Source organism: Triturus cristatus, chromosome 3_1 (genome assembly GCF_964204655.1).
Source record: "Triturus cristatus chromosome 3_1, aTriCri1.1, whole genome shotgun sequence".
Taxonomy (NCBI): domain Eukaryota; kingdom Metazoa; phylum Chordata; class Amphibia; order Caudata; family Salamandridae; genus Triturus; species Triturus cristatus.
This window is the reverse complement of record NC_140583.1, coordinates 59,306,898-59,332,894: the sequence shown is the minus strand read 5'-3', so window position 1 is coordinate 59,332,894 and position 25,997 is coordinate 59,306,898. Positions and strand designations below refer to the sequence as shown.

At 47.3% G+C, this 25,997-nt stretch overlaps 1 protein-coding gene across 2 annotated transcripts in view; it reads left to right on the top strand.

Moving 5' to 3' along the window:
• CD82 (CD82 molecule) overlaps positions 1-25,997 on the top strand; it is a 200,300-nt gene that overhangs the window by 85,407 nt on the left and 88,896 nt on the right. For both annotated transcript variants that reach the window (XM_085643451.1, XM_085643452.1), the window contains exon 2: positions 22,786-22,868. In XM_085643451.1, the coding sequence (XP_085499577.1) occupies positions 22,806-22,868 (63 nt within the window). In that variant the 5' untranslated portion in view covers positions 22,786-22,805. The remainder of the gene's footprint in view (positions 1-22,785; positions 22,869-25,997) is intronic.

Here is a 25,997-nt window from a genome sequence, read left to right as displayed (position 1 = left end):
AGTGGAGTATCTCGGTTAACCAATCAGACTGCCATTGGTGAACAGGGGGACTCTGGGCCGTGGAATCACACAGGATGTGACCTCTAGAGAGTTGTCTGGGGACAGCACTGATGAGTTGTTGCCCACATTTTAATGCAAGACTTCATTAAAGGCAATGTGTGTCTTGGTGCTGGCAATGAGTAGACTGTTGTGGAAGCCCAAGCTAACTGCTATGGACGAACAGTGGGATTTTGGGCCTTGGTATCAAACACGATGTGACCTCTATCCAGCCCTCTGGTGGAGATCTCGCAGTCCAAGAGTCCACAAGGGGCAGCACTGAAGAGTTGTGGACCTCATCAAAGGCTATGAGGGGATTGAGACAGGACAAGAATCAGATGACGCTTCAAGGTGTTAGACTCTGGAAGAGTGAGTGAGTCTGGAGTTTCCTTCCTTTAGATGCTACAGCCATTGGTATATTTTTTTGAAGCGCCCTTCAGGGTGTATCTGAAATGATTAGTCCAATGCGTAGATTCGCCTCCGCCTGCCTTGAGAAATTACACAACCCATATGTGAAGACGCAGCACATTAATGTATCCATGAAGTCAGCAACTTTTACAGAGCCTGGAGAGGGAGCGGTCAGCCGAATGGAGTATGTCTGGCAATGTGAGCGCGGTCAGACAGTATGACCCCAAACTGCATCCGTTTTAGGGTGCCAAGAATAAACGGTCATTCTTTCCAGCTAGGAACCTCAAGCCCTCAGTCAATCGCCTGCGGATTCCGCCAAGGATCCAGCTCTTACCCGATTCCCTTCACTCTACATGTAGAGCCCCCTGGATCTGTCCCCGCCAACAAGCACAGCGGTCCGTCCACTGAAATGCATAACTCTGAGGCAAACTATACTCTGCTCGCAGCATTCGTCATCGCATAGCCTGCCTCGAGGTATTCCCGAAGTGTGCGTCCAACTGCTGCCCAAACCTGAAACCAACCATGGCAGAATCCTTCCTAAACCCCAACAGCAGCAAACACTTCTCCACCATGTACCCCATATGACTGGCAATGCAAAGCCACTTGTAACACAGACCACTCTGTCAAGGAGAACATGGCCAACAGCGCATGGTACCCGCTCTCGCTCTTGGAAATGTGAAGCCCGCCTGCCCAAAACGAATTCTAAGACACTGGTGAAGGCCTGGCCTCCTCCCATCTGGCTGGATGCAGAGCTGTGACCATCAGCCACTCCGGCACCCCACGGAGACACCCCACAGAGCCACCCCACACCAGGCTTCTCCAACAAGGAGCTTGTGAGCCTCTCCAGCTACTCGAAAAGGATAGTCCACATCCAGTCCCACCTACTAAAGTAGAAGCTTTTTCTTGACTGAATCAAAATGTGAATATCAAATTTGAAAACTGTGTATTGGGAAGGAAACTGTGGGTGTTTTCATAACTGATCAGCTGTTGATATACTCAAAGCCCATATTTGAGTGATACATCAAGTGTCAATAGGGCGGTTCATTAATACCGTTACCAAGGGCATTTATTCTGTGGCTGTTGTATATGGTTGACCTAAAGACATTTCAAATTGACAAAGCCTTTTTTTTCCATTACCGCTGCCAGAGGAAGAGGGGGTGGCTGCGGGTACACTTACACAAGGCGCTCCCTGAAGTAATCTTGTGTGACGTGGGCACTGTTGCAGCACTGATCATAGCAGCTCGGGCTGGTTTCTACTGATCATAAGTAGCTCTCATACCAGAGAAGGTTGAAGCCCCCCCCCCCCCCCTGCCTCCCACTCTGCAGCTCTTCTCATCAGAGGTCTGTCCAGGGTCCACCACCTTATCCCATCTTGAGGGAGTCTCACTGCCTCTTACGTGAAGGAAGCTCGACTCCCCTTCGAGACCGCCTGCATCACCGAGGGTCCTTTAGAACGTCTACGTCTGCATACCCGGCTGACGAGAGGACCACACCTTGCAGAGCGCGCAAACCAGGAGCCAGGTCCGAACCAGACTCGGGATGCATAAACATAAGCACGAAAAGACCCCAAAGGCAGTTCACATGCTGGAAAAACAGCCCCGTCAGCATTTTAATGGCCCGCGCTAACTACAAGGAACCGGAGGCCTCTTCTCGTCAAAGCGCACAACCTGTCCATGGAGGAGGAGCCTCGGACCAGCCTGTCTCTTCACAGGATCCGAATTCCCATGTTCTGCTAAAGTGGGGTCTGAGGCCGAACCTTCTCTCCATCTTCTGCAGCCAAAGCTTCTTGGTGTGGGATCTGCACTCTGCCGTGCCAGGTTCCAAAACCCAAGGGTTTATGTACAGTCTTGGTATGTTCCGTGCTTGGGTCTCTACTCTCTCTGGGGAGGGAGTGTCAGAAGGAATGTGCCTCACATGGGCGGAATTATCTTGTCTGTACCTGACCTCTAGCCAACCACCATCAACTCACTCGCACTGTCCAGCCCTGCTCCCTCACCAGCCCTACCCTACTGTCCAGACCTCCCGCCTCCCCATCCCCCCCTCGCATCTTACACCCCCTCAGACAGGGACGGGCCTCGCTGGTTCCCGTTCCTGCCTTTTGGGGCGGCTGGTGCTTCCCTGCTCTTGGCAGCGCTTCTCTCATTATCCTGCGCTAAAATGTTTCTCGTCCCAACATGTTGACGTCATGTAAAGAAAAAGCTGGATGAGAATCAAATTTACATAACAGGAAATCCCCCAAAACTACAGAAGAGTTTTAGGTGCTTCTCAATAGGGGTTTAATTGTTAACCCGATGATCAAAGACTAACGAGTTCCCATTTTCCTGCAGACAAGGGAACTGACAAAGTGATTCGCCCAGGATCACACAGTGGGTGAAGTGGGGAAGCTGCGATTAGAATCTGGATCGCTTGGGGCCTTTTTCGAAAATGTACAAAGCAAAATGTGGTATCCGGAGGATGCTAAAAAGTGTTAACATCCTAGGCAGGGTCAGTAGCCACCTCCATCCTTTGCAATGTCTCCGGTTTAAGGATCTAATGTCCGTCGCTGCTCCTAGGAGTCCAGCCTTGAGGGTCGGTACAGGCCCTCCCTCCACCCTCTTTTGTGTACAGACCACAGCCGCCCTGCACCATACATGTACACTCATACAATCATTTCACAGAAAACCCAAAAGGGGTGGGGGTGGGGGTGATGTTGGTATGCTTGGGGAGGTCGAGGGTGTTTCTGGTCATCGAGTTCTGTAGCCTCTTTACGAGGGAGAAGGTGCTTTCTGCATAGTGTGTTGCCATAGTGATCACGGTTTGGGTTAAACTGAACAGATTCACCTACAGTGAGCGCCTCCAGAATCATCTAAAACCACATAGACCACTTCCTGCAACAGTACTTCATTTATTGCTCAACCTTATGACCTTTGTTAGGGTCGGGGTTTAATACAAGGGCCCACAGACCGGATCGTGGAAGCTAAAGGTGGGTCTGAGTAGATCCATACACAGAGCTCAAGGATCTGATATTTAGCTAGTGGATCTCTTCCAGTAGATCCCCCATTTCCGGCTGCCTGATCTAGTCACAGGCCTCTTCGAATACTGAACTGAAATAAGTTCCTCTATTCCCAAAAAATCCCTTCCACGTTTGCTAGGAAATCTTTCAGAGCAGAGTATGTTCTAAAGCCTTCACCGAGAGCCCTGGTGGACTCTCTGGAAGCCAGCTTGGCTTGAGAATCTCAGTCCCTGGCTTCCTTATTACAGCAGCGGATATGCAGATCCAGGTGTAAACTGGCGCAGGTGAAGCCGTCAATCATAGTTTTTATTTATCAAGTGGAAGGAAATTTGTAAAATGAGCCCAACAAAATAAATGATGTTCTCGCCATGTAGGGCAAACTATGTCGAGCTTCCTTCCGCATCTCCTTTACTATCCGCCCAGGAGCACACAATGCTACAAACTACAGCGCACTAAAAGAACCTGGGACTGATGCTCCTCGAAAGGGAGCTCACTTTAGACCCTGGTTGAATTTTGGAATCCTACAGCTCCTAACATGGAGCGCACCACTTCTATCCGGTGTGATATCCACTCCCTTCACCTGAAGACCCAACCAGCTTTTGTACACACTTCTCTTTTTGTGACCAACACACATTGATTAAAAAAAGCCGTGACCGTTCTTAGACCTCCATGCAAACCTGTGCTCTCATAATTCACTGTATTTACAGTGTTAACATGTTGCTTTGCTTCTACTTCAGGGCACTTGCTCATGCATGAATCTTTGTAGCCCATTAACATCTGTGCACGGTACACTTTTTTATTTGCTAGGCACAGGAGACATATTACCTTGAAAGCATTGGGTCAGTGGGACATGGAGGGTGGTGGGGTGATAATGTCCTCTTAGACGTCCCATCCAGGTTCTCTGTCCAAGCTGGCATATTTCATGAAAAGCTTGTCTGGGCGTTTCAGTTATCAGGAGCCCCCCTTAGGCGGGTGACTGGGTGCAGTTCTATAGCATGGTTCAAGAGTGTGTTAAACCCTTGGTCTTGGAACGGCGAGGAATCTGCCACCATGAACATCACCTGAAGTTTGAGGCATAGTGTGTTTAGTAGCTGCCATGAGCTGCTTGATTGTCAAGCAGTTTAAATCTCAGTTTCTTCAGAGTGCCTGGGATCCACCCTAGTGTACAGAGGACCTGGTCTCTGAGTTTTATGTTTGCTCCTTCTGGTTAGGGTTGCGTTTTCCCTTGTGTTTTGGTCACTTCTCGGCTACCTGCTGGGTTTTGTATTCGCTGTAGTCTGTCTTGGAGCGGCTGTGTTAGAAATAACTAGGTGTGCCATGAGCAGGTGTCGAACTCCTCTTGGTGGTAGTTTCTCCTGGAAGAGGTATATCTGGCTGTTACACACCTGGAGTCAAAGCGGGTATTGTCCCATCCGTTGAGCCGATACTTCCATGAGGATGATAAACAGCTGGGCAGAAAGGGAGTCTCGCTCTGGCACTCAATGCGGGTCACGCACAGGGAGGAGTCAACCCGTCCATTGCCTTCTTGTTGGTTCTGGTTCTAAATCGGTGAGTAGATCCAGTTGTAGGCAGTATCCATGAGGCGGATTTGCTCTTATTGTCTTTTAATTAGGACGCGGTGGTCCACCGTATTGCTTGATGCCGAGAGTGCTGGGACAACACGTGATGCATGATGGTCGTTGATTCTTCTTGCATGTGCACACGCTTTCCATGTGTAAACCTTGGCATCAAGTCCCGCTGGGTACTGATCAATAAACACAATCGGAAGACGCCTCTCTGATTTCAGGCCAAGGTCCCTCTTAATGTGAAACCTCTCTTCTGAGTTAACGTAAGATTGGCCCCAGACCTATATCTGATCTCTCCTCTTATTCCGGCATCCTATAACGTGCTGCTGCCAATCAAATGGAGATGCTGATGACCACCAAGCACCCAATGAGGCATCTTTTCATGCTCTCGAACCTATGGCCTTTTGGTTAGTGGACCCCTAATGGTTGTGGTTTTCAAGGGATCCTTGCTAGATGAAAAAGTGGGAGGATGACTTTACCTACCGGTTGGCATTTAAGGTTGAGCCACATTTTGCAGATCGCTCAAGCCTTTGCCCCAGAAAGCCTTTAGCCTTGTACAGAGGTTTATATTTGATCCTGTGTTCTCAAGGGAGCGGGTGAAGAAACGTTATATGATTCTGCACACAGCGCATGTTGTAGCCGCCTAGCCAGGAGATACGTTTTTTAGGTCCGTGCGGATCACGTTGCAGAACTTCAGGTGCCCCATCACCCGAGCCCCTGGTGGTTCTATTCCATGGGCTCTCTGGAGCACAGAGAGGGTTTTTCATAACGGTGACTACTGAAGCTAGAGTGTCTGGTCTAGATGACCACCAGAGAGGAGTACTGGGTTCCTCGCTTGATGAGAAGGTGCCGGAGGGATTCTAAGTTCAGAGGCCAGTTGAAGGTGAGTGAATCAGATGAGGCTGCCTCTGACAAGACTAGGATTTCTGTTTTGGCTCCATTTGAACAGCTGATGCGCCCTTTCCACCCACTTATGGATGTGATTGACACACTCTGGAATGTTGACCATCTTCTGTCTCCAAAAGGAAGGGAATGGGGGTGTTCTCCATTTATATTTAGATGTGCACGTAGTGATGAGTGAAAATGTTGTATTAGTGCATGGACATATTGAAGAGTAGCATTAGAGGGCAGAGCATTTTAGGTCTCTACATTGCACTTTGCACTACAATGTCGTTGAAATTTGAATTTCTCTTTGCTGGCTCCAGCACAGAAAAAGGGATTGGTCCCTTCTAGGGCTAGCCTGACACCCTGGTCCATTCATGGCGTCGCCCATGTCATAGGCTCTTGGACGACCCGCTTGCTTGCCCATTCTTGGGGTCACCCATTTCATTGACTTTTGTAAGCTCAGCTTGTTGGCCTATTCTTGCGGTCACCCATACCATATGCTTCTGGAAGGTCAGCTTCTTGGCCATTTCTTGGGGTGACCCATATCATAGGCTACTGGAAGGTCAGCTGGGTGACCCATATCATAGGCCTTTGGAAGGACGGCTTGTTGGCCCATTCTTGGGGTGACCCATATCATAGGCTTCTGGAAGGTCAGCTTGTTGGCCCATTCTTGGGGTGATCCATATCATAGGCCTCTGGAAGGACGGCATGTTGGCCCATTCTTGGGGTCATCCATATCATATGCTTCTGGAAGGACAGCTTGTTAGCCATTTCTTGGGGTGACCCATATCATAGGCCTTTGGAAGGACGGCTTGGTGACCCATATTAGGCTTCTGGAAGGTCAGCTTGTTGGCCCATTCTTGGGGTGACTCATATCATAGGCTTCTGGAAGGTCAGCTTGTTGGCCCATTCTTGGGGTGATCCATATCATAGGCTTCTGGAAGGACGGCTTGTTGGCCCATTTTTGGGGTGACCCATATCATAGGCTTCTGGAAGGTCAGCTTGTTGGCCCATTCTTGTGGTGACCCATATCATAGGCTTCTAGAAGGTCAGCTTGTTGGCCCATTCTTGGGGTGACCCATATCATAGTCCTCAAGGACGGCTTGTTGGCCCATTATTGGGGTGACCCATATCATAGACCTCTGGAAGGACGGCTTGTTGTCCCATTCTTGGGGTGACCCATATCATAGGCCTCTGGAAGGATGGCTTGTTGTCCCATTCTTGGGGTGACCCATATCATATGTTTCTGGAAGCTCAGCTTGTTGGCCCATTCTTGGGGTGACCCATATCCTAGGCTTCTGGAAGGTCAGCTTGTTGTCCTTCACCATGGGTGATTCTTCTCGGATGTTTGCTTAAGTTGATTCCACGTGGCTTTACAGATGTCTGATTGGAGGTTTTGTACTTGCCTCTGCCTCTTGCCTATTTTCCACAATCTGAAGTTGAGATTTAAGTGGACCTCTTCCTCCTATGAACACTGCAGTCTCCCTTCTTTACCTCTCCGCGTAAGCGCAGGCAGCAATGCTGGCCCGCTCCCAACTACTTCTGTTATGGAGGTGTTTTTATGCCGCGAACCTAGCTGCAAAGCAAACGAGCTTGTTAAGCGCACTTGTCTCTCATGCCCAGCAGTGCAGCTCCTCCCTGGCAGCCGGCGATGCCAGCCTGGCCCCAGCAGGCCCTGCTCTGGGATCACCGCCTGGGCTGCTGTGTATGGTTGGCATGGCTGGGACTTAGCCCTGGTGTCTGTGCAGAGATGTTTACTGGCATAAAGATTGTGCCTGAATAATCTGTCCACAGTGCCCTCTCTGCTGAAACAGGCTGCCTGGTAGGGGATGTGAGAAGGAATCCTTCAAAGTCCAAGCTTCAAGAGGACAGAGAGTCCAAGTGTTTGCTGATAATTAAAAGCCAAGTGGAAATTGACATTCCACGAACCTGCATACTGCTTAAAGTGTTCGTGCCTGGGGGCTGCTGCAACTGTATCCGCATCTATCTAAAATAAGTTCTAATGAAAAATACAGCGTGCGGCTACAAAAATACAGTCTGTCACCTGAGAACCCAAGTCCATGCAGCTACAGCAAGACCAGACACACAAAATCACTTCTGAGAAAATCCGGAGTCTTAATAAATACGCAACAGTTCAGATTACGCCACGCTCCCTGCCCTGAAGACAATCCCTAGATTTTAACCGGGATTAGAAACGTGTCTGCATTTTCTAAAAATACTCCAAGAGGGTGATGAAAACAGCCAAAATAGCATCATAGGGATAATAGTTGAACTACAGCTCCCATAATGCTTTGAGCTTAACCCAATGGCTATAGGAACTCGATGAAAAATAAGTGTTGGATAGAGTTCCAAACAATTGTTGGTCTGACAAACTGTTGGTGTAACATTATTATCGGTTGATGATTTTTTGCACTTGATATTATATTGGTTCCAGTTATTGTTATATTTGCAATGCGTTTATGACTGTTTGTGTTTGACTGTTTTTCATGGAACTTGATTTATGTGTATCACTTTCCAGTATAGTATAGTTTGAAATAAGGTAAATAGTTTTCTGAAATATAAAGGTCTGGCGAATAATAGCCAGGACCAATGAAAAGAGGTCTATATTGGTCTTTATTCGGCTAAAATAAAATGCAGGAAACAAATAAATAAGGTGGTCGGATTATCTATTTTTTTACAAATATGGTAGGGGATGTGAGACATTTCAAGAGAAGCTAGTGAGGCTGGCGCAAAGACAGACCCTGTTTCAGCTCCACCGGCCTCTCCTATGCACGGACCTATAACAAAATGTAACTATGCTGGGACCTACCAACTTAAGCCATCTTAAACTAATGGAAAATCTGCAAGTTGCCCGACTCTGTCCCAGTCCTACCAACTATTCGGAGGCTCAAGCCGGTCCTAAATGAATAATTCCATTTCTCTCTGGCAGTTTTACAGGCTTCACCAAACTACACACTGACGCAACTAAAGAGAGGTCCACAATCCAATCTGCATCTCCTCTGGAAACTGCTGCTCCAGACATCCTTAGGAAAGGAGGGAAGGTAATATTATCTACGTGTGCATAAACCTGTGGAGTACCCCAGGGATTCTCGTTGAGTCCCACCCTTTATAATCTTTATGTACGCCTCTGGCAGAAATTGTGCAAATGTGTGGGTTTGCGCTTGCCTCGTATGCAAACGATACTCCGATTGCCCTCCTGCTCTCTACAGACATTAAGAACACCTCACAGCAGATAAATGCTGGTCTCAAGCATGGTACTAGCTGGATGTCGGACAGCCATCTAAAACTGAATGGAGACAAAACAGAGGTGTTGGTGGTTGGAAACAACCCCTCCCTTTGGAATGAACGTAGCTGGCCAGATGTGCTAGCGTTACTCCCGGCACCTGCTCTATCAGTAAAGAGTTTAGGTTTCTGGATCGATGACGTGCTCGCTATAGAAATCCAGGCTATAAAGTTGGCAGCATGCGGCATCGGACTTCTTTCTGACTTAAAGTCCTTGAGCTGGCTTCCTATCAACTTGCGCAGAGTCGTGGTTCAGGGCCTCATCAACTCTCGCTTGGACTACGGAACTCCCTTTACTTAGGCAGCTCTAAATATCTTACCAACCGACTGCAGATAATACAGAATGCAGCCGCATACACGCGCTTCCGAATCCCCGAATGCCCCTCCGCTGCTCCTGCTCTGGCATCTCTTCACTGGCGGCCTGCCAGTCCAAGAAAGAACAAGATTCAAGTCCCTCTGCCTGGTCCGTCGAGCTTACACAGAAAAGGATCCCTGCCTGCTCAACGCCTAATCTCTCTCCGTGTCCCGGAACGAACCCTACGTTCCCAGGGTTGGACGTTTCTTCTGGCTCCTAGGATTAAGAAAGTAAGGGAGAGGCGAAGCTCCTTTAGATTTCTCACTCCTAAGCTATGGAACAAGCTCCCTTCCCACATTAAAGAGCAGAAATTGGAAATATCCTTTAGGAAACCACTGAAAACCCATCCATTCTAGTGACTCGTAAATATCCTAATCCAGGGAGAAGGCCTTCGCCAGCGCTGGGAGGCCCGTTGAGTAGCCATGCACTACATAAATCCTGGAAAATAGAAATGTGTGTGTTGCATTGAAAATGTGTCTCTTAGGGATGACCAGAGGCCTTCACCAGAACTTTACAGGCCATGGCATCAAAAGCTTGTACTAGGCTTAAATAAGAACTGCTTTCGTGGGTTTGGCGGGGGTAATATACAGGGGGCACAGGGGACAGAGGGGACAACGTTAATGTCCATTTGGTGCGACTTCTGGCTTGACTAGGCCAGCATGAGCCCTGTGTGCCAGTCTTTGATCTCTCAGGGGAGGCCTGACTTTGTAATATACATAAACAACTATGAGTCTCATACAATTGAAGACCTTGACACAAGAGTAAAAGTAATGCTAAAAGTAGTGAGGCTGCGAATTCAAGTATGCATATATGTGTGTATGCATAGGTGTAAAATTCCCATCATCCACCCAAAGGGGTTAGCTTCATCATCTGGGAATCGAGGACTTATTAGAGAACCATCTTCTACTTGGCAATTTGTAGATCTTGGTCTCTTATGTGTCCCAAACCAGTGGCTGGTATATTGTTGTTGTTGGATGATGAAAGGGTGTGATGGTTGCAGTGCTCGTGATAAGTGGAAGTGTATAGGTGCTATTTAAAAAAAAAAATTTTAAATCGCTACCTTGTTGACAAAATCTAAAAACAGTGCTATAACAGTTTCAACGATATAATAACTCCCCTACGAGCTCAGCTCCGTCCTGAGGTACCGACGGATAGAGCGGGGCCTCCCTAAACCTGAGCAGTGGCCAGGTGAGGTGAGGTGCACACCCATCACAAATTGGGTCAGTGAAGTAAAACTACTTCCCACGGAGTCTCTTGGCCCTTCAATTGGGTCCAGGTTGTATTCACCACTTCACTGCTCACTTGAGTATCAATTCATTTTGCAGTAGCTTAATTGGTCCTGACGAAAGCTTGGATGAATTTCATCCGATAGCAGAAACATGTAGACCTTTTTTTCATCACAGTTATTATATCGTTGAAACTGTTATAGCACTGTTTTTAGATTTTGTCAACAAGGTAGCGATTTAAAAAAATTTTTTAAATAGCACCTATACACTTCCACTTATCACGAGCACTGCAACCATCGCACCCTTTCATCATCCAACAACAACAATATACCAGCCACTGGTTTGGGACACATAAGAGACCAAGATCTACAAATTGCCAAGTAGAAGATGGTTCTCTAATAAGTCCTCGATTCCCAGATGATGAAGCTAACCACTTTGGGTGGATGATGGGAATTTTACACCTATGCATACACACATATATGCATACTTGAATTCGCAGCCTCACTACTTTTAGCATTACTTTTACTCTTGTGTCAAGGTCTTCAATTGTAAGAGACTCATAGTTGTTTATGTATATTATAATGTTGATTTGGGGATTTCACAACTAATAGAGTCTGTAAACTTTATCCCTTGGACCCCCACTCGTTTTCGAGATATCATAAGATAGAGGCCTGACTTTGCCCAAATGTTTCCTGTGCCACACTTGGCACTCTCAGGAGAGACCTGCCAGTGCCAAAGCGCTGCCTGTGAAATACCATGCAAGGCACTTTATTGGCATAAGAAATCGGAGATGTGCTGTGACAAACACAGATTACACCTGTGCACTTTTACCAGCGTCAAACGGACACGCATGGGAGGCCGGTCCTTTGCATTCCAGGGCCCCAAGCTCTGGAAAGCCTGCTCGGAGCTCTTGAAGTTACACCTCGCTGACCACTTTTCTAAAATAGATGAAGACCTGGATGTTTTGAGTCCGCATAACCTGGTTAGACCCTGCCTGTTGCTAAAGCGCCGAGAAACCCCATGTGGGTGGCTGGACACTATATAAGACTTGATGATGATAATTCAATATCGGAGTACCCGCAGCAGCGGTTCTTTTAATTCCAGGCTGGTTCCTGTCTTTATTGCCTGTATTGGGTGACCCCACTGGGGCCCTTATGGTAACTCCTGTTCTGTTACTGGTAGTTTTTTAGGTCTCGCCTGAGCCAGCGCATGGCTGCTCTAGCGAGACTTTTAGTTACTGGGCTTCAACAAGCCGACCACAGCTTTTTGTGACGCATAGAGCGTGCGGTTACGCGCACAAGCGCGCCTCGCTCCGCCTCTCCGTCTTGCTCGCGCTTCAACGCTCCTCCCCCACCACAGAGTGCGTCTTTGTGTTTGTTGCTTGTTGTTTTCTCCTGCCTGCGCCATTGGCAGTTGTTCAGCTTAGGTGCCATCTCTGCTCCCAGCTGCTCGTGCCATAAGCAAGTGTTCAGCTTCACTGCACAGCTCTCCTCACAGTTCACTTAATCTTCCTGTGGCCCCCTCCCGCACATAATTTTTAGAGTATTTACAATAATTGGTAGGGTGATTTATGTCACAGTCCTTTTATTAGTGGAGTGACTGATGATCTAAAGGGTCACCTCGGGTCAGACTCAGTTTTCTTTATTACAGTAAACCTTCTAATTGTACTAAAGTGAGCTTGTATTTCAGAACGGAGGATGTGGGTGATCAAGTTCCACAGCTAACAGAATGGCGCTGTAGTGAGATGTCCACACTTGCGTGCTGTGGCATGAAAGTCTGTTTCTCCACTCGCTGTGGTTTGGTAAACTCCTACACGCTTATCTTTCTATAATTGGATGAGAAATGTGATATCCATGGTGCATGGCACACAAGTTTTGCTCGGGCTTTCCATTTTTCTATTGGTCCTGGTTAAAGATGGCAAGGCTCAATTTAGCTGGCTGCTCCTGGTGTCAGTCTAGCCTCCTGTGCTAGCGCAATCCCTCTTCTATGTGCTGGAGCCCCCCCTCATCCTGACAAGCACTTACCTGTCTGTGTCCCTCCCCCCCATCTTTGCTACCATCCCCGCTATGTGGAGACCGATCTTCAGAGTCTCTCGCTGGGGTTTGGACGCTGGTGAAGGGAGATCATAGGGGCTGAATCTCAGCAAAATGTCTGACACAAGAACATTTAGTTTTTATTACTCCATGGTAAATAGCTCACAAAGTTCCCAGGAGCAAGTACGGGTGCCCCCTTCGTGAGGTATATGTTAGTTTCCAAGGTAATACAATGCGTCCATAACTTTGATAATGACAGTACATTTAAGGGCTCCGTTTTTGTATATATGGGTTGCTTCTGATAATAATGCACCCCTAAATAATAGATATGATAAAGATGTGCTCTGCGCCACTATGGCTATTTCCCTGCTTCCTTTGCGTTGTTCAGCAATAGGACCCCGTTTTCCCTTTCTTTATGCATTTGCATTTACACCACAACAGACCAGTATTCTTGGGCAGGGTACCACTGAGACCGACGCCCCTTTATGGATCAGCACTGCCACGCTTTTCCATCATGCTAGCACCGCTGCGACTCTTTCCTGTAATTTGCACTTCACAGTTACGGCCATTCTCCTTTGGCTGTGTACCCCTACATTGTTGCAGCCTCCTCCTTTGCAACACTGCAACGCTATCCTTTTCTTATGCATTACTGCAGACTTTCTCCTCCTACTCAGAAACCCTTTCTTTTATTCTTTGCGCCACTGCAGCCATTGTCCAGTACTTCCGTGGGCCACTTTTCCCTGGCCTTGCGCAAATGATATTTATTCCTTTTCATATAGCACTTCATACCCCATATCTGCCGCCTCTAAAAGCTGTAACCAGGACCATTCTCTAACCCCAGTTCTACCGTGCAGAGCCTCCTTGGTCGCCTGTCACACCAGAGAGTGGTCCTTGAATTAGACACTTCAGGTGCAGGTCTTCGCAGTGTGTTTTTTAAGGTCAGAGCGACGGTCATCACACCCCATTCCACATCAACTTTCACTCACGCGGGCAGTTCATTCAAGGCCAGCAGGGAATGTCACTAAATACGACTCCTTTTGACACCGAGGGCATTCCAGAGGCCAAAGACTTAGTAAAGTGGGGATTCGGGGTGCCCAGTGCCTTCCCCTGGGGTGGAGTTAATTCCTGAAATTCACTTGTCCTTCCGGTTGTGCTTTATCTGTTATAGTCAAGGATACGGGCCAGAGACAACGGCCAACACATGGCACATCTTGAGAAATGTATTTACTTTGGTTACAGTTTAGTACTTGCAGTGCACCTCTTACCATAAACCGTGATGGGCTCCGTGTTCACTAGGTCAAGACCAACTGACCCACCCGTTAGCAATGCAACATACACAGGCCCGGATGCCTGAAAACGTCATATATTCCACAGAAGACCAGAGAGACACACAGACCTAGACCACACATGGAGATGTGCAGAGACCACAAAATAAAACACTCCTAAATAACACACATAATTATCCTAGTAATTCACTTACCATGTTTTAAATCAAGTGCTATTCGTCATAAGTAAAATATGCTTAACTATAAACATGCACGTATAACATAACAACATTACGTAGTATTGCTTTTATCCCAGGATAATGTGCTGTATGGCTAAAGACTTCGAAGGTCTAAAAGGCGAGACCTGTTGGCTCTGCCAATGCTTGTCTATATTAAGTGACAGTTGTTTCGCTTTGGTGTTCACTTCCTTTTCCTCACAGCCTGATGGGGAGACGTTTCTCAGACTGTGGGCGGGGCCTGACGGGAGAACCCGCCTCTCACGCTCTGCTTCTCCCCAGCCAGCTGTGCCAAGCTCCGCCCTCTCTCGGCTCGAGGTTTGACCTGTCAAACCCTGTCTGCCTCAGTCTGTATCTGGTGAGGGTTCACATGTGCTAATGTCACCACAGTGAATGGGAATGTGAATTTATAAAGCGCAATCCTGCCCGGAGGCGTCTATGCGCTAACTAGACTGTAAGTAGAATGGCTAAAACCAATTAAAAGAAATTGAAACAATAAAGCGACCTGTTGGTTAAAAGGTCAAGTTTTCAGACCTTTTTCTTAAGGGGAGCAGACAAGTTATTTTCTTAAGATCGGGGGAAGAGTTTTCCAAAGTTTGTAGGCGCAGTGATAGGTGGTGCAGGATTGCACGTTCTTCTGTGTGAGGCAGCACACAGGACTGTGTGCTGTCCTGTGCGCGTCTCCCTGTGCTCCTTGTGCATTGTGCAGTGATTCCGTTGGACCAGTTCCCAGCCGCGGACAATCTCTCCTTATGTGTGCGGTGATCTGAGGTTTCTTTTTCTGTTAGGAGAGTTTCTCCAGAGGGTCAAAAGGCTGCGGGCTGGCTGTGAGAAAGATCTGCGTGTGCCACGCTTGTTGTGCAGTTTTGTTTTCTATAGCGCCAGTTCGACACAAAGTTATTGGAGCGCTGTACATGACCACAAGTTACATTACATAAGGCTGTTCAAGGCTTTGCCCGTGCCAGGCCTGTACTACGTGGGAGGGGGTTAGAGGGTGGGAGAGGGCCCTGGCTTTTCGAAGCTCTGCCTGTGCCAGGCGTGTACTGCTTTGGGAGAGCCCTAACTGCCCCGCAGCTCTGCCCATGCCAGGCGTGTTCAACATGGGGAGAGCCCCAACTGTCCCGCAGCTCTGCCCATGCCAGGCATGTTCAACATGGGGAGAGCCCTGTCTGCTCTGAAGCTCTGCCTGTGCCAGACCTGGCACTACTTTGGAAGAGACCTGGCGGGTCCGCAGCTCTGCCCGTGCCAGGCCTGGCACTACTACAGGAGAGCCCTGGCTGTCCCGAAGCGCTGCCCGTGCCAAACCTGTACTATTTAGTAAGAGCCCTGGCTGTGCTGAAGCTATACCCGTGCTAGGCCTGGCACTACTTTGGGGAGCCCTGGCTGCTCCAAAGCTCTGTTCGTGCTGGGGCGGTGGGGAGGGGGGGGGGGGGGGGAGTGTGAGGGGGGGGGGGGGGTAAAGGGACGTCCAGAGCTCTACCCGTGCCACTACTTCGGGAGAGCCCTGGCTCTTTTGAAGCTCTGCCCGTGCCAGGCCTGGCACTACTCCGGAAGAACCCTGGCTGCTCTGAAGCTCTGCCCGCGCTGGCTGTTCCGAAAGTCTGCCCTTGACTGGCCTGGCACTACTTACGGAGAGCCCTAGCTGTTCTAAAGTTATGCCGTGTCAGACCTGGCCCTACTTGGGCAGCGCCCTGGCTGCTCCTAAGCTCTGCCCATGCCAGGCCTGGCACTTTCCCACAGTGTCGCTTTACAGAGAGGCCGTGCTGGGTGTGGGGCCTTTTGTACTTTTTCGGGGTTCTGCCCCTCCCCCTCCTTTATTCTGCAGCATGTGTGAGGCAACAAGGGCCGAGCTCCTGTTTCCAAAACTCTTTTCATGGCCGCTGGGGAAACAAAGGGCCTGCGGGCCCCCCTCGGCCGGGCTCCGGAGGCGCACAATGGCCGCCTCTGTTCCCGCTCAGCTGCTGTCCTGCCTTCCACTCCGTGTGCGCCTCCTGGCTATCGAGTTCAGGCCTGAATGGGAACCTGATCCGCCCAATCCTGTAATGTCTCAACACCCCCCCCTCCTTACTCACAACCCAATTCATCTCCGACCTCAGAACACCCGGTCCAGCCCGTCCTCTCTCTCCCTAAACCTGTTGCCATGGCGGACAGCTAGCTCCGGGTTTAGGGTCACACTTTTAGGGCTGGTTGAGACAGCTTTATTTATATCTAAGTGTATGTGTATGTATGTGTGTGTGTATATATGTATATATATGTATGTATGTATGTATGTGTATATATATATTCACTGAAAAAACCATAGGTTTCACACACGTTATAGTTAGGAATTAGCATTTAAAAAACCTTGCAAATTCACTGAAAAAACCATAGGTTTCACACATGTTATAGTTAGCGGATATTTTACTGATAAAAAACCAATGAAATTCCCCCGTTATAGTTAGTGCAGGAAACTATAACTCACGCGACCGCAATCCTCTGCTGATGCTAATACTGTATTTAGACACTTATTTGCCCATGTCATCTTCCATAAATTTTTAGCTATACATATATTACAAATATTTTTTTTTCATAAAGACACATATGTCATCAGCAGAAGATTGCGGTCGCGTGAGTTATAGTTTCCTGCACTAACTATAACGGGGGAATTTCATTGGTTTTTTATCAGTAAAATTTCCGCTAACTATAACATGTGTGAAACCTATGGTTTTTTCAGTGAATTTGCAAGGTTTTTTAAATGCTAATTCCTAACTATAACGTGTGTGAAACCTATGGTTTTTTCAGTGAATTTGTACGGTTTTTTAAATGCTAAGTTACTTTACGCCATTCGTGGCGTGCGCGCCCACTTAACGCAGTTCGTTCCGTGCGCGCACGGTGCGCTTCGCGCACCGTGCGCGCACAGTGAGCACGCGGTGCGCTTCGCGCACCGTGCGCGCACAGTGAGCACGCGGTGCGCTTCGCGCACCGTGCGCGCACAGTGAGCACGTGGTGCGCTTCGCGCACCGCGCGCCCACTTTACGCAGTTAGTGCCGTGCATGCACGGTGGGCACGCGGTGCGCTACGCGCACCGCGTGCCCACGTTACGCTAGATGGGCCATGTACGCACGATGCGCTTCGCGCACCGTGCGCACATGGAGGACATTTTATGCGCTTCCTTGTGATGGGTAATCTGTTGAAATTTTTTGGGGAAATGCTGTGCTCTTATATGCCATGCACAAATGGTGGCCTTCGGCCACCATTTGCACACGGGGTGGAGAGATTGGGGTTTTTTTTTTTTTAATAATTATTTACCGTACGCAGACGGTAAGCGTATGGTAAGCGTAATCGGCGAAATTTTCGAAACATAAAAAATTACCGTTTTTTGCCTTGGGGGATCTTTGAAGACTCAACTAACATGGTTATGTGCATGGGCGCTGTCTAAACAGCCCCTTTATATGTTTTTGGCATTTGTTTATCAGCTCCCCCCTCAGAGTGCGAGAGAGAAAATGGCGGCCGCCGCTTCCTGGTTTCGACCGATTCGAATGTTTACTAAGATCTAAGGGCCAATCAGAATCGCGCTCGCGCACGCCACCGTACGCGTACGGTAAGCGCACCGTAAGCGCACCGTAAGCTGGCTCAGATATATATATTGATTTAAAGGCTATTTTCTCAGAATCTACTGAACAGATTTACACCAAACCTACAAAAGGCACTTCCTTGACCTGAGGACTACCTCTCTGCCAAATTTCAAGTAATTCTGTTCAGCCGTTCGGGCTGTAGCTGTGTCTAAAGGTCCTATGGAAAAATGCATGGGAAAAACGCATTTTGGGACCCCCCTTTTATCTCAGCTCCCGCTTGATGAATCCCCCCCGAGACTTTCAGGGTAGGAGCGGAGCGTAGCGCCCCACCTATTTTGAAAAATTCGCGAGGATTCGTCAACCGGCGCCAAAGTTATTCAAAATAGAATGTTGCGGATTTCCTATGGAAACGTGGTCCTAACTAGAACTACCTACTGGCGACCGCCAGTAGGTAATATATATATATATCCCGGCACTCCAAAGTAATACCTTAATTTATCCTGTACCGGTAAACTATAAATAATATTGATCAGTGTCTCACTGGCAATACACAGAGATTGGTTTGTGCAAAAAATCTTTTCATTTTAATATATAAAATGCATCGAATAAAAATCACAATTTTACAGACTAAAACCACAAGAATTCAATAGACATAATATTGAGAGGACTGCTTTAGAGTGTTGTCCATGGCTTTATGGTCTTGATCCACATGCGCAACAGCCGACACGTGTTTCGTCACACCAAGTGACTTTCTGAATGCTTTTAGAACAGATTTCTTTTTTGCGATTTATGTTGTTTTTATTCCTACGTGAAGAATTTTGCGCAATCTCAATCCATACAATGGTCTGCGAAAAGACAATCACAGCACCAACAGATTATTCCTAATTGGTCAAAGGTGTCCATATATCCATGTGTTATAATATCAGTAATTCGTCTGAAAACATGATTCCAAAAGATATGTCCCCTATAACTGTTTGTAAGCTCGTTATGTTCCTTCACTATAAAAGATGTATGTAAATGGACCAAAGAAAGAAGTCCAAAGGTGTGTTGATACCTCTTGTAATTTCCCCGTATCGTATAGTAGTTGATAAAGGTATAAATTACCTTTGGGATGGCTCATATAAAGCAGCCGTTTAACTTGAATCGTCTTACAGGCTATAATAGGCCCCGCATATTCAGCTAGTGCATCAGAGAGGCGTGGACCTCGCGGTACCGTGATTGTCTTTTCGCAGACCATTGTATGGATTGAGATTGCGCAAAATTCTTCACGTAAGAATAAAAACAACATAAATCGCGAAAAAGAAATCTGTTCTAAAAGCCTTGAGAAAGTCACTTGGTGTGACGAAACACGTGTCGGCTGTTGCGCATGTGGATCAAGACCATAAAGCCGTGGACAACACTCTAAAGCAGTCATCTCAATATTATGTCTATTGTATTCTTGTGGTCTTAGTCTGTAAAATTGGGATTTTTATTCGATGCATTTTATATATTAAAATGAAAAGATTTCTTGCACAAACCAATCTCTGTGTATTGCTAGTGAGACACTGATAAATATTATTTATAGTTTACCGGTACAGGATAAATTAAGGTATTGCTTTGGAGTGCCGGGATATGTATATACTATATTGTCCTACATAGTGATTGTTCGCATGATCTGTGTTTCTCGGTACAAGGTAGTAGGGTACTTTCGTATCCCGAGTGGCACCGTAATAAATTGTTCTTGCTATCAACAAAATGAGATATGCAGGAAAAAGTTTGAATTACCGAATCTGATTGTATACTGTCTTCTGAAGTGCGACCAGCCATACATTACTACTGTCCATATGTTTCTCTAATCAACAGATATTATATATATATATATATATATATATATATATATATATATATATATATATTCACTGAAAAAACCATAGGTTTCACACATGTTATAGTTAGCTGGACATTTTACGGATAAAAAACCAATGAAATTACCCCGTTATAGTTACTGCAGGCAACTATAACTCATGCGACCGCAATCCTCTGCTGATGCTAATACTGTATTTAGACACTTATTTGCCCATGTCTTCTTCCATTAAATTTTAGCTTTACATATATTACAAATATTTTTTTTTCATAAAGACACATATGTCATCAGCAGAAGATTGCGGTCGCGTGAGTTATAGTTGCCTGCAGTAACTATAACGGGGTAATTTCATTGGTTTTTTATCCGTAAAATGTCCAGCTAACTATAACATGTGTGAAACCTATGGTTTTTTCAGTGAATTTGCAAGGTTTTTTTAAATGCTAAGTTACTTTACGCCATTCGTGGCGTGCGCGCCCAGTTAACGCAGTTCGTTCCGTGCGCGCACAGTGAGCACGCGGTGCGCTTCGCGCACCGCGCGCCCACTTTACACAGTTAGTGCCGTGCACGCACAGTGGTCACGCGGTGCGCTGCGCGCACCGCGTGCCCACGTTAAGCGGGATGGGCCATGTACGCACGATGCGCTTCGCGCACCGTGCGCACATGGGGGACATATTTTGCGCATCTTTGTGAAATGTATTCTTCGGGCACCATTTGCACACGGGGTGGGGAGAATGTGGATAGTTTTTTTTTTGTTTTAAATTTTTTACCGTGCGCGTACGGTAAGCGTAATCGGTGATTTTCCGAAAAAAATAATATTTTTTTTTTTGGGCTTGGGGGTGGTTTGGGGACCCCTGTATCAATGCTGGGTGGTTAGGATCTCATGAAACTGCCTCTTTACATATATTTGGGGTACGTTTTTGCTGCCCAACTCAGGAAGCGAGAGAGAAATGGCGTCCGCCGCTTCCTGGTTTCGACCGACTCGAATGTTTACTAAGATCTAAGAGCCAATCAGAATCGCGCTCGCGCACGCCACCGTACGCGTACGGTAAGCTTACGGTAAGCTTACGGTAAGCGCACCGTAAGCTGCCACAGATATATATATTGATTTAAAGGCTATTTTCTCAGAATCTACTGAACAGATTTACACCAAACCTACAAAAGGCACTTCCTTGACCTGGGGACTACCTCTCTGCCAAATTTCATTAAATTCTGTTCAGCCGTTCGGGCTGTAGCCCTGTCTAAAGGTCCTATGGAAAAATGCATGGGAAAAACGCGTTTTGGGACCCCCCTTTTATCTCAGCCCCCGCTTGACGAATCCCCCCGAGACTTTCAGGGTAGGAGCGGAGCGTAGCGCCCCACCTATTTTGAAAAATTCGCGAGGATTCGTCGACCGGCGCCAAAGTTATTCAAAATAGAATGTTGCGGATTTCCTATGGAAACGTGGTCCTAACTATAACTACCTACTGGCGACCGCCAGTAGGTATATATATATATATATATATATATATATATACATACATTTTCACATCAAGATCTGCCGCCCTATGCTTTGCACTTGTAATTAGCTGTCTGACCCGCGCGCTGCGAAGCATCTTTAGAATGCAAAATATCCGATCCGTATTCAGGGTCACCCACAAGGTCACCGATAGGACCACGCCTTTGAGCATCTCTGATCCATTTCACTTGCTTGAAGTTCCTGAACTGAAGTTTCTCTTAGACTCCTCCCACTTCTAGCGACCCCAAGTAACTGCGATGCAACCTATTTTACCACTATACCAACCCCACTGGTCAAATATCAGCATTGTTTGAAGGCTTTTGGGCGGAAATCAGCAGATAGCTGGACCATGTCGAACTTGCTTTCTTTATTCCCATAGAAACAGTGTATCTCTTCCCCCCCCCCCTCCCTCCCCCAAAGGAACTGGGCAACCCCCTAGCTGGTATGGAGTTAGTGCTTGGGTGTTTTATATATGCTCTTCACCTTTGCCCGTTTGCCCTTTTCTGTAAAACACTTTTGAAGCGGCATCTATCGTGAACGCCGGCTGTGTTTTGACTTTCAAATTATATTTTATCAAGTGGCATGTTGCTTCAGGTTTTAAATAAGACGTGACCCAGTTTTTAAGCGGCGGCCATTGAGAATGTGGAATAATAAAAAATAAAAAAACGATTTGCTGCGTGTTTATAAAGTGAAGATGGCATCGTGGAGGATCTATAACCTGTCCATGTGCGTGAGAGGTGGTTAACAAGTAAGCAGGGGTCCTGCCACGCAGCCTGTTGCTAGAGGCCAGGGAGGTAGAAGGTCATAGAAAATGAAAATGTGAATTATAGCAATAATAAAGTAACGTATTACTTGTTTTCAGCGCAATTGGTGCTACGGCTTGGCCAACCGGCTTTTGGTGGCAGGAGGGGGGGGGGAAAGACATTTTAATGTGTAAAGATCCCTGTGTGTACCTTGATCTTACTTGTGGGGGTCGGCCTGTGTTCTAAATCCCGCAATATTTTATTTAGGCCTGGGCGCCGTGACCAAATACTTCACTGTGCTATGCGACGTAGTACGTTAGCTTGCGTTGGGTCGCGCAGTTCGGGCTGATTTTTAGCGCTTGGTGTTTGTCCTGTGTTGGAAAATCAACGTGAACAGCACCATGTGCAGCACAAGAGGGCGCCGCTTCTTTCTTCCGCTCGAGTAGATGTTCCACTCGAGCTGCATCTTCCTCAGTGCGAACGGTAGCAGCCATCCGTGACCGTCCGCGTTGAAAATCTCACCTGGAGGTGGTTTGGAGTAAGATTTTCCACACTCGCCAACTTAACATTGGCAATCGCAAGCGAAGAAAACACTCCGCAGAGTGGGGCTTTTCTGGAACTCTATGCGCTGCGCGGAGTGGGAAAACGCAGAGTGGAATTCCACACCCAGGCCTAATTTTTCTTGCGGACGAGTAAAAGGAAGTTCTGAGAAACTGTGATTCAGGAAACTGGGATGTCCGAATTCTAATTTTTGTATTTTGCTGCCGCAGTAAGCCGTTTAATTGTGCTTTTCTCGTTCAGTGTTTCAGAAGTTGAGACCTCTCTACGCACTCTTGCTCCCCTCAATGACCATCTTCTTCTTTGCAGGTCGCGTTTAGTGGGACAAGATGGCGAAAGGCTGCATGAAAGTGATGAAATACTTCCTCTTCCTGTTCAACCTCCTGTTCTTTGTAAGTAGCTGTTTCACTCTTGAGATCTGTGTGTCTTCATCTTTGTATTATCCGTGTGACTGATCATAGAGGCGGGCGGGGGATTGAAGCAAAACTTTCCATGACGTAGAGCATACCGTGGCGATCTGAGGCTTTTAACTCGAAATGATCGTTTTCACAGAAATGTGATCCCTCTGGAAGAGCTGCTCCATGGAGGTCAGAGGGGCCACTGAGGGTGCCACGAGGGAGATTGTGCTGCAAGGATGTGTGTGACCTTGCATCTTTCTTACAGATATGACGCGGCAGCGACAGGAGGAAAAACAGGATCTTGCACAGTCAGAGGTGTGATGGCTGTTCAGCCAACTTTTCTAGATTTTAGTTTCAAGTGCCCAGGGGCCTTGAGCGTGTGACCATCACTGGCAGGGCAAGCACAGCGCACCAGTGTCCGGTGTGCTGAAAGCCACGTGTAATCCTGGTGCTGGAAAATAGTGAAGGAGTGTGGTGTCTGGACTTTCCTAGCAGTATCAGTGTAAAGTGTCCTTGTTGCATAGAGTGTCAGAGCAGCACCCATGTAAGTGTACGGCTGCACCCGTGCATGATGTCACAGCAGCACCTGTTCATGATGTCCCAGCAGCACCTGTGCATGATGTCCCAGCAGCAGCTCAGTGTAATGTCCTGGCAGCACCCATGCATAGAGTTCCAGCAGCACCGGTGTATAGTGCCCTGGAAGCACCTATGCAACGCTTCCCAGTAGCCCGTCGTACATGATGTATTGGCAGCACCCATGTGACCCTCTCAGCAACACCTGTGCATAATGTTTCAGCAGCACCTGTGTATAAAGTCCCAGTAGCACCTGTGAATAATGTCTCAGCAGCACCTGTGTATAAAGTCCTAGTAGCAACTTGGTATAGTGTCCCGCAAGCACCTATGTAATGCTTCCCAGGATCCCCTGTTCTTTGTGTACCGGCAGCACAGCCTCCCAGCAGCACCTGTGTATACTACCCCAGCAGCCCCATGCATAGTGTCCTCAGGGGTAATGCCACGCAGTGCTGCAGCCCCATGCATAGTGTCCTCCGGGGTAACGCCACGCAGTGCTGCAGCCCCATGCATAGTGTCCTCAGGGGTAACGCCACGCATTGCTGCAGCCCCATGCATAGTGTCCTCAGGGGTAACACCACACATTGCTGCAGCCCCATGCATAGTATCCTCAGGGGTAACGCCACGCATTGCTGCAGCCCCATGCATAGTGTCCTCAGGGGTAACTCCACGCATTGCTGCAGCCCCATGTTGATCTCTTCGGCCCAGCACATTACAAATTGTAGGATCTGTGGCCTTGCACTTTGCACGTGTTCCTGAGATTACAGGCTGTATCTATGCCTCTCAAGGCTGCCTGTGTCATTCCTGTGATAAGGCCCCACCTAGGGAGGGCGGGTTCACTCAACAGGTAAATCATTACACCTGGACCCAGTGGCAGCTTGGTACATTACTCATTCATGCTGTTTAACTCAACTCTGTATTCGAGTCTCGGCGTTGGTGTAACATCCTGTGATTCTGGGCGAACCACTTAATCTCCCCGTGCACATAGACAGCGTCTGGAGGCCCTCATGGGTGATAAACAGCGCTATATAAATCTGCAAATTAACTAATTTTAACAGCTATGGTTGTTCACCTACATACTATCTTTGCTAGCATCACTCCACTGAGGTCTTCTGCACTGGGTGCCAGTCCAACAAGCGGGCAGCGCCAGACTAAGTGTACAGACCGCGTCTCCAAGGGGTGAGGGTGGGAACGGGCACAAGGGCTTTGTCATAGTCTTGTAGGAATATTAGGGACCTCAGGTTAAACCGTTGTCAGAGAGAGGACCGGCTTGGAACAAGATCCCAGGTGCTAGCGCCTTTTATTGCTTCCCTGGGCAAACTTTGCTTTTAAACCCATACTATTCTAGTATATCTGAAAAAAGGGGTTTCCTACCTCCTTTGCAACCAACTCTGTAAATCCACCCCCTCCCCCTTGACCTACTGGGTGCCTTAGACCCATCACAATATGACTTCCAGGAGTGTTTTTGTCGTATACAACAAAGCAAGTATTGGCAATGCCAATAGGTCTGGCTATAAAGGGATGATAGATAGCATGGGAATAGATACGTATTTGTGTGGAAGGAACTAAATCTAGAATAATTTGGTCTAGGTTAAAAGGTCAGGTGAGAATTCCATGGCTAAGCCAGACCTAAATATCTATAAGTTAATGAATGCCCCATTTCCATCTGTGCGACTGCCAGAGAAAGAAAAACACCATAAATTATGCAGTTATGTGAGACACTTTAATAAAATTATAATGTCATATGTGTGCCTGAAAGTCCAAACTCCGGCACTTGGATAAATAAACAAAATAATCCTAGCTGAGTAGAGGGCAATCACTTTTTTATGAAAGCACGCAACGTCTGCTGAATAAAAACACATGCTCCTGGCACCCAACATGTGGGTGATGCCAAAGCCCCTCACCTGGTGATTCTCACATAATTGTCTGACAGGTGCACTGTCAAGCCAGACCATAAAAAGGGCTTCTGGGCCTCAGAAATACATTTGACTTTGTAAGTGTAATAAGATTAATGTGTGCTTCGGATTAATATAAAAATATTATTGAAATTAGGTCATATAAGATATCCGTGCATAGTAAGACTGGTTCATAGTAAAGCACTAGTATTAAACTGTCATGCGGCCCACTTGGGAAATGATGTTTGGACTTCCAGTCCCATAATTCTTGTCATATGCTCACCTGAGCGTGTTTGTAATCAGAAATAAAGGAAGGGTATATTCTGGAACTCCGTCTCACTGGTGGCTTGTAGAGTCGAACCCCTTGATGAAGAGTGCCTGCTCGAAACGCGTCGGGAACGCAATGGACTCTGCCTACTCTCCTTGAATCTACGCTTACCTCCTGTGTGCGGTTTTACCTGGGGGCACATATATATATATATATATATATATATATATATATATATATATACATACACACACACACACACACACGTTGATAAATGTGTGGCGGTAGATACACATGCTTAGCATATGTTTGTCATCTAGTGTTGGGCTCGGAAGTGTGCAAGTTGTGACTCAAAGAGCCTCTACCAAGAAAAGCGTCTTATAGTAACTC